The 8,228-nt window shown below is 44.4% G+C and overlaps 1 protein-coding gene across 1 annotated transcript; it reads left to right on the forward strand.

The window, feature by feature from the left end:
* On the forward strand, window positions 283-1,050 carry LOC110432059. Its single transcript, XM_021452056.1, has one exon. The coding sequence runs from the start codon at window positions 283-285 to the stop codon at window positions 1,048-1,050; it is 768 nt and encodes a 255-aa protein (XP_021307731.1).

Consider the following 8,228-nt stretch of genomic DNA (forward strand, 5'->3'; position numbering starts at 1 on the left):
AAGTTTTGGACGTGGCAATGGGGGAATAGAGGACTCTGATGAGATGTATGACTCCTTGAATGAAGATAAAGATGAGGAGGAGGATATGGTGGTGGAAAAAGATGAGAATGGTATGGCCGTTGAAAAAGTGGAGATAGCTAAGCAACTGGGGGATCAATCTATCAGTCCGCTTGCTCTACAGGAAAAAAAGAGGCCAAGGAGGAGCGAAGGGGAGAAGGAGGTGAATGATGAACCAACAAATGCAAGATCGGCGCTCTCCTTCGAGGAGAGTGACCGAGCACAATGAAAATCTTGGCTTGGAACTGCCGGGGGCTTGCTAGCCACCGGGCAGTTCGAGCGCTTCTGGAGGTCCAGAGGCGGGAGAATCCAGATGTTCTTTTTCTGTCTGAGACACATCTGAGTAAAGCAAAGGTAGAAAACCTGAAACGAAAAGTGGGATGTGAGAAGTTTGCCATCCATGAGAGCGATGGCCGTAGTGGTGGTTTGTTGATGCTCTGGAAGAAGGAGGTGGTGGTTAGACCGGTAAATATATCCCAGTACTATATTGACGTAGTAATGGAAGAAGAGGAGGAGTGGCGTCTTACTGGGATTTATGGAGACCCCTACCATAAGGAACAGACCTGGGAGGCGATGAGAGAACTTAAAGATAGCATGAGTACGTTGCCATGGCTGATGATGGGTGATTTCAATGAAATTTTGCTTCACCATGAAAAGGAAGGAGGCAGAGCAAGATCACAAAGTCAACTACAAGACTTTCAAGATGCTCTTGATGATTGTGGTCTATCTGATATGGGGTATACAGGGGACATATTCACCTGGCAGAGGGGGAAGATTAGGGAGCGACTTGATCGTGGTGTAATTAATGACCAATGGAGAGAGATGTTTCCCAATGTTGAGCTTGTGAATGGAGAGTATCTCAAGTTTGATCACCGGCCTTTAAGTGTGAGGACTGAGAATTTGCAGGGGCACTATCAGGTTAATTGTACAAAACGTTTTGAAGCCAAATGGTTGAAGGAAGAGACGGTGCAGGAGGTGGTGCAGACGGCCTAGGCGCGTGCGTCTGCACAAGGACAGGGAGGGCTCCTGATGAGTAAGTTGAACCAGGTTCATTCAGAGCTGCATGAATGGGATAGGAAGGTGTTGAAGAAACCTGTCCAACGAATGAAGAACCTTAGGAGAAAATTGGAGGAATTGAAGAAAGGAGAGCAGACTGATGAGGCTGTGAATGCCCAAAAGGAAATCCTGCTCCAAATTGAATTGCAACTAGAACAAGAGGAGATATATTGGGTGCAAAGGGCACGTGCAAATTGGCTCAAACATGGGGACAAGAATACTAATTTTTTTCATCATTTTGCTTTAAGCCGCAAGAAGAGGAATCTGGTGAAAGGTTTGGTGGATGATCAGGGAATTTTTCATGAAGATATTGACACAATGGGGACGATGGTGAAGGACTATTTTGGTACCTTGTTCACCAGAGAGGTTCTGGATGTGGAGGATGGGGTTCTGAATGACGTGGATAGGAGAGTCACAAATGAAATGAACCAAGCTCTACTTGAACCCTTCACAAGAGAGGAGGTAAAGAAAGCTTTATTCAGCATTGGCGACCTGAAGGCCCCTGGCCCGGATGGTCTCCACGCTATTTTCTTCAAACGTTTCTGGAACTTTGTGGAGGATGATCTTGTTGAAGAAGTGTTGGGAGCAATTAACAATGCAACTATACCTATGGGCTGGAATGATACAACCATTGTTATGATTCCCAAGGTCGATGTGCCTGAGAAGGTAACCCAATTCGCCCAATCTCATTATGTAATGTGGTGTATAAGGTTATCTCCAAGATGCTAGCGTTTAGACTCAAATCTATGCTACCTGAGATTATTAGCGATTCCCAGAGCGCTTTTGTCCCAGGACGATTAATAACAGATAACATTCTATTGGCATATGAATGTATACATACAATGAAGAAGAAAAAAGAGAGCAAGGGAGCTTGTGCTATCAAGCTAGATATGCACAAGGCTTATGACACGGTGGAGTGGATATTTCTGGAAAAGATTATGTCCAGTTTGGGGTTTGATCATCGCTGGATCCGATTAATTATGGCATGTGTTTCCTCGGTTCGCTATAGAGTCCGATTCAATAATTTTGAGACAGAGATGTTTATACCAACCAGGGGCATACGGCAAGGTGATCCTCTATCACCCTATTTATTTCTGTTGGTAGCTGAAGGCCTATCGTGTATGATTAGGAAAGCGGAGGAACGAGGAGAATTGGAGGGGGTAAAAGTGTGCAGAGGGGCACCTACAATCTCGACACTTACTATTTGCGGATGACTCTCTCATACTAATGAAAGCGGACAAGGCAAATGCCGATTGCCTAGCAAATATTCTAGACAGATATTGTGCAAGCTCCGGGCAAAAGATAAGTGAGGCAAAATCAAGTATCTATTTTTCAAGAAACACAAATGTGGAAGTAAAGGCTGAAATTTGTGAAAGTCTGAATATTGTGACTGAGTCACTCACAGACAAATATCTGGGGCTACTAGCTATGGTGGGAGCTGACAGAAGCGACTGCTTCAGGCACCTAATTGACAGGGTGGTGGCTCGGGTTGCAGGCTGGAAGGAAAAATCTCTAAGTTTAGGAGGAAAGGAGACTCTTATTAAATCTATAGCTCAGGCCGTGCCGGTCTATGCGATGATGGTATTTAGAATTCCGACAAAAATATGCAAAGGAATCACAAGTGTCATCTCGCAATACTGGTGGGGAGATGAGGCAGATCGTAAGAGGATTCATTGGCAGGAATGGTGGAAAATGTGTGTGCCAAAGTGCAAGGGAGGAATGGGCTTTAGGGACTTTCAATGTTTCAATCTAGCAATGCTTGCAAAACAGGTTTGGAGACTTCTGAGTAACCCAGACTCACTTTGTGCTAGAGTTCTTAGAGCACGTTTGAGTAACCCAGACTCACTTTGTGCTAGAGTTCTTAGAGCACGTTATTTCCCTGATGGCAAGTTACTTGATGCAAGGTTGAAGAGTGGGAGTTCCTATACATGGCAAAGTATTTTTGCTGGTCTCCAATGTTTCAAGAAAGGCTATATCGAGAGAGTGGGAGATGGATCACAGATCAAAATCTGGGAAGATAATTGGATACCAGGAAGTCATAATTTGAAAGTGCAGACGAGAAGGGGTAATAGACTGGTGACAACTGTGGATGAACTGATTAATCCCATTGATCATACTTGGGATGTGGATTTGCTAAAGTCGATATTTTGGCCAACCGATGTGTATCGGATTAGGCAAATTCCAATTACACCGGGTAGGGAGGATGTTGTGGCCTGGCATTATAACAGAAGTGGTACTTTTTCAGTCAAATCAGCATATCACTGTCAATGGGAGGAGAAGTTTGGAACCAGAGCTATTCGGAGTACAGCGGGGACTACATCAAGGAGTAAGCTGTGGAAGAGATTATGGAGGTTGAAAATTCCATCAAAAATTAAAATATTCGGTTGGAGGGCACTCAATGGTTTTTTGCCATGTAAAATGATCCTAGCTAATCGGCATATTGGTGAATCAGGAGGCTGCCCGGTATGTCAGCAAGGAGCTGAAGATGTTAAGCATCTTATCTTTACTTGTGACAGAATGAGAGCAATCTGGAGATCGATGGGTTTAGGAGGAAAAATTCAACAATTTACTGACATTGATCGATCGGGGTCTGTGATTCTAGAAGAGATTATTATAAATGAAGATCAAATTCATGCATTGCAAGTGGGACTGGCAGAACTGGTCTTGACGGCAGGATGGTATAACTGGTGGGAACGTCGGCAATTTACCCATGAAGAGTCTGTTCAGAAATCCTCAAGGTCGGCCATGGCAATTGTCGCACTTACCAAGAACTATATGTTAGCTGAGAAGAAAACTGGCAGGTTGAGACAAGGTTGGAAGAAACCGCCGTCGGGGATGGTTATGGTGAACGTTGATGCCGGGTTTGACGAAAATGGGGGATGTGGTAGCGTTGGAGCAGTGATACGGGACAGCTCAGGGGGATTTCTAGCAGCCACCCATAGTTTCGTCAGGCACCTAGTAGATGCACCAATGGCAGAGGCTTATGCCCTTAAGGAAGGATTGATGCTAGCCCAAAGAATTGGATGCAACAAACTCATCATTCAATCGGATTGCATGGAAGTGGTGCAGATTATGCAGGGAGGGGGTTTTTCAGCGAACTCTGCAGCTCCAATTTATGATGAATGCAATAATTTGTGGAGTGGGTTTCAGGAGATAACAATTGAGCACTGCAATAGGGAAGATAATCTGGTTGCTCATACTTTAGCACAGCGAGCTCGATCGCTTAGACAAAATTGTATTTGGGATGATGATCCCCCTAGCTGCATCATTGATGGTTTGGCTAACGATGTATCTATCTTGCATGAATAAAATCAGTCCCATGTTCAAAAAAAACTCCAAATATATAGCACCATAATACGTTATATATTTTTTAGAAAACTGTTGGTGCTGATTTCATAATTTTGTTGTTTAAATGAATAAGTATTAATTTTTAGAAAAATAAATTGATTTTTATTATTTTTAGAAAATATACAATCACCATGTAAGCTTTTTTAGTCGATTTCTCTTTTCTTGGGTTGTGTTTTAAAAAAAAGGCTAAAATTGATTTGTGTTCCTGTCCTTGAGCTAAAAAGGTTTTAGAAAAATTATCTCCTTAAGCTGTGTCCTTATCCCGTATTGATGGTTTGATACTGGAAAATTTTAGTTTTAGAGTTACATAGTTAACAGTAAACTCGGGCAATAGTTGAATAGTCAAAAGTACTACTTCTTCTCAATTTCTAGCCCAATGCTGATGAAAAAAGACTCTGTGAAAGATCAAATCTAACTCCTCTTTTCCACACCAATCACCCCGACTATGGCCCTGATCCGTGGGTCGTGTGAAGCCTATATTTTGTTTCGCTTTGTTTTTTTTTTGCGAGAGATCGAGAGGGTTCACGTCCAAAGTCGATTTAGTGCTTGTCTGACATTTTTGGGCCAACAAGAGGGTTGCTTCCACCTTCATCTATGGATTCTCAAAAATAGTCAGTAATGTTTGTTAGTGCAGAACCTTGGAACCGTACTTGGCACAAGAACGTTATGATTGTGAGGCGTCCATCTCTATTTCCCAATTGTGTGCTTTTATATGTTCTTAAGAAACCGTGTTTAAAACTCGATCCTGGGGTAGACGGTCCCTAGGTATTTCATTTAAGAAGATAACCTTTACGTAGATCGAGAAAATTCCCAAACCCTTATCTCACTCATATATAGTGGCATCGTAGCTCCGCTCTGGCGTGGGATAGACGAGGGGATTTTTCTTTACAATGCTGCGTATGCAAAAGTGAGGAGTCGAACTCCCAAGCTACCAAATGAGCTTTTAAAAAACCGTGTTTCATAGTAATTTGTTCATTGTTCATTTTCTAGCCTGTACTTACTTGGGTGCTCAAGTAAGGTGCAAGAGTGGGCAGACAGAGAAGAGGGACGATAGATCTTCATACTAGGCCTCGTTTAGTTCAACCCAGAAACAAAATATTTTTCAAGATTCTCTGTCACAACGAATCTTGCGGAAAATGCATAAAACATTAAATATAGTCGAAAACAAAAAATAATTACACAGTTCACCTGTAAATCATGGGATGAATCTTTTAAGCCTAGTTAGTCTACGATTGGACAATAATTGTCAAATAAAAACGAAAATACTATAATACCCAAAACCAAAAAAATTTGGAAACTAAACAAGGCCTAAAGTCTGGAAGTGTGCATAATTACACAAATACCGAACAGAATCATGGACGAAACCACACTACCTCCATCTGATTCTTCTTAATATTTTTCTACGTGCGGTCACATTGAATCCATGCGTTTGTGGTGTTTAATTATGTGTTTCACCTTTTTTTGGTCAACTAAAACTTATAACACGAATTAGCCATACATATGACAGTAGCCCAAGTGGCTAGGAAATATCAAGACATTAAGCATATCAAACTTTCTTTTTACAAGTTTGATGGTACAAATTCTGTGGCCACAAAGAAAAAAGAAGAGTGAACAAAGGACAAGGAGAAAAGCATGGGACAACCTTTGACACCATAATTGCCCTGGGTGATTATTAAACAACATAAGAGAAAAAGGGTGGGTAGAAAATGATGGGTGAAGTACAAACAAAGATGGCAGTGCAACGTTTAGATTGGTAAGTGAGGTTCTTGTTTTTTTGCCTTTGGCTTTGCTTTGTTGTGATAAGTGGTGACTTGCTACAAGCACACACCGTTTCTTCTCTTAGGATTAGGATTTGGCCACGTCATTTGTCCAACTGACGTGTGGTCCCGAGAGCCTTTTAAGCCACATGAATGTAGTTAAAACCCTATTTAGAAAACAATTTATATCTAATAATTTGGCGTACTTAGTTAGTGGGGGTAAGACAATATCAACCTATAAGAAGTCAATATTCTTACAAGATAATCTTATAGGAGTAGCATAACCAAATCTGATAATCGAAAAAGGTGTCTAACTGTCTCCTCTTGTGACAAAAACAACAAGTTTCCCTATGTTAGCAGTTTCCCTTAGTTAAATTATCTTTTAGCAGTTTCCCTTATAATCGAAAAATGTGCTCTTAGTTTCCAAATACATTTGTTTATGTTGGGTATGTTTATATGAATTAAAGTTTGATGGTGTGATTTCACTAAGAATTGTGCAGTTTGAGTCCGACCAATTTTTCAGTGACATCGAAGTTTGGAAAGTTTTTACTACTATTACTCCCTCCATACCTGAAAAAGTAGACGTCATGGACTCCTTGGTTGATTTCGTGAAACTTGACGTTCTCCGGCCGCAACTGCTCGCACGGATGATACTACCCCGGGCGTTCGCGTTCGTTCGACTCGCCCGAATGAAATTACTCTCCGCAGCGTTGGTCTTTGCATGTTCTCTGCTCTCGCGTTGGCCACTGCATGCGCGTTCTTCGCTCTCGCTCGCATTCAATGCTCGCATGCCGCCCACACACAAAAAAAGAGAAAAAAAGAGTGGTTATCAGGGATTGAACCTGAGACCTAGGGTCTGTTTGGTTGGGTGGCTAAGTCCCAACCAGGCTTCAGTAAGCCACCTTCATGCTGTTTGGTTCTCTGTTTAGAGACTTAAGCCAGGCTCCAGGAAGCCACCGACCACCCCTTAGCCAGGCTCTGAAAAAACGCATGGGTTGATCGTTCTTTGGAGGGCCAGGCTTGGCTAAGCTCCGAACTGAGCTCTCGTCACCGCCCTCGTCTACATCCTTCGCCTGACAACGCGTTCGTTCCTGGACCGTCGGCGGTGCCACGCCATCTCCCCCGCACCCTCTCTTCGGCATCCCTCTCTCCAGCGCCGACGAGCCCCCGCCGCTCCTGCTCCCGCCGGGCCCGCCCCGCCGCCCCCGAGATGGCCGAGGATGGGAGGTGGGCGGGGTGGAGCGGAAGGCCGAGATTTGCCGGAGCGCGCGAGCCTGGCGGCGGAGCAGGTCGGGATCCGCGTCGCGGCTCGCCGGAGCGCGCGAGCCTGGCGGCGGAGCGGGTCGGGATCCAGCGCGCGAGGGCGAGGGGATCCAGCTCGTCGGCGTCGCGGCTCGCCGGAGCGCACTGCTGGCCGGGAGCAGCGGAGGTCCGGTCGCGGCGGAGGTGCTTCAGCATGCTGCTGGCCTCCATCGCTGGCTCCGTCGTGTCGCCACCTCCACCTCTCTCGAGGTACAAGATGAAGATGGCGAGCCCCCACCTCCTCCTAGCTGCTCGTCGGCGAGCCCCCACTCCCCTCCCCTCCCTCTCCCTCGACCAGGACGAGGCTCGTCCCATGCTCTGGTTCACGTCGGAGTGACGCTCATCGTGTGCTCGATGAATTGCTGCAAAAGATGGTGAAGTTACCCGTGTAAAGAGGAGGTGACTCTACCCCAGCCAAACCAACCAACCAAACACAACTAGATGCTAACCAGGTTTAGATAGTGTAGACAACCAAAAAACTCATATTGGCTTGCTGGAGTCAGGCTTAGGTTAGCCTGGCTTATTTCCTAGCCAAGCTAGAAAGAAGCCAGGTAACCAAACACACCCCTAATGCTTTAGTGTGTGCACACTAACCAACTGAGCTAGTTTAATTTCTTGTATAGAGAGTATTCGTAACCATATTTATTAAGAGCAGACATGGAAAACTAACCCTTAATTAATCGCTCCTTGGTTACACAATCATGTTCT

The sequence above is a fragment of the Sorghum bicolor genome, chromosome 1 (assembly GCF_000003195.3).
Source record: "Sorghum bicolor cultivar BTx623 chromosome 1, Sorghum_bicolor_NCBIv3, whole genome shotgun sequence".
Taxonomy (NCBI): domain Eukaryota; kingdom Viridiplantae; phylum Streptophyta; class Magnoliopsida; order Poales; family Poaceae; genus Sorghum; species Sorghum bicolor.

What these genes read in the sequence shown, in the direction of transcription:
- LOC110432059 (XM_021452056.1), top strand. Translation starts at nt 283, where the DNA reads ATGAAAATCTTGGCTTGGAACTGCCGGGGGCTTGCTAGCCACCGGGCA.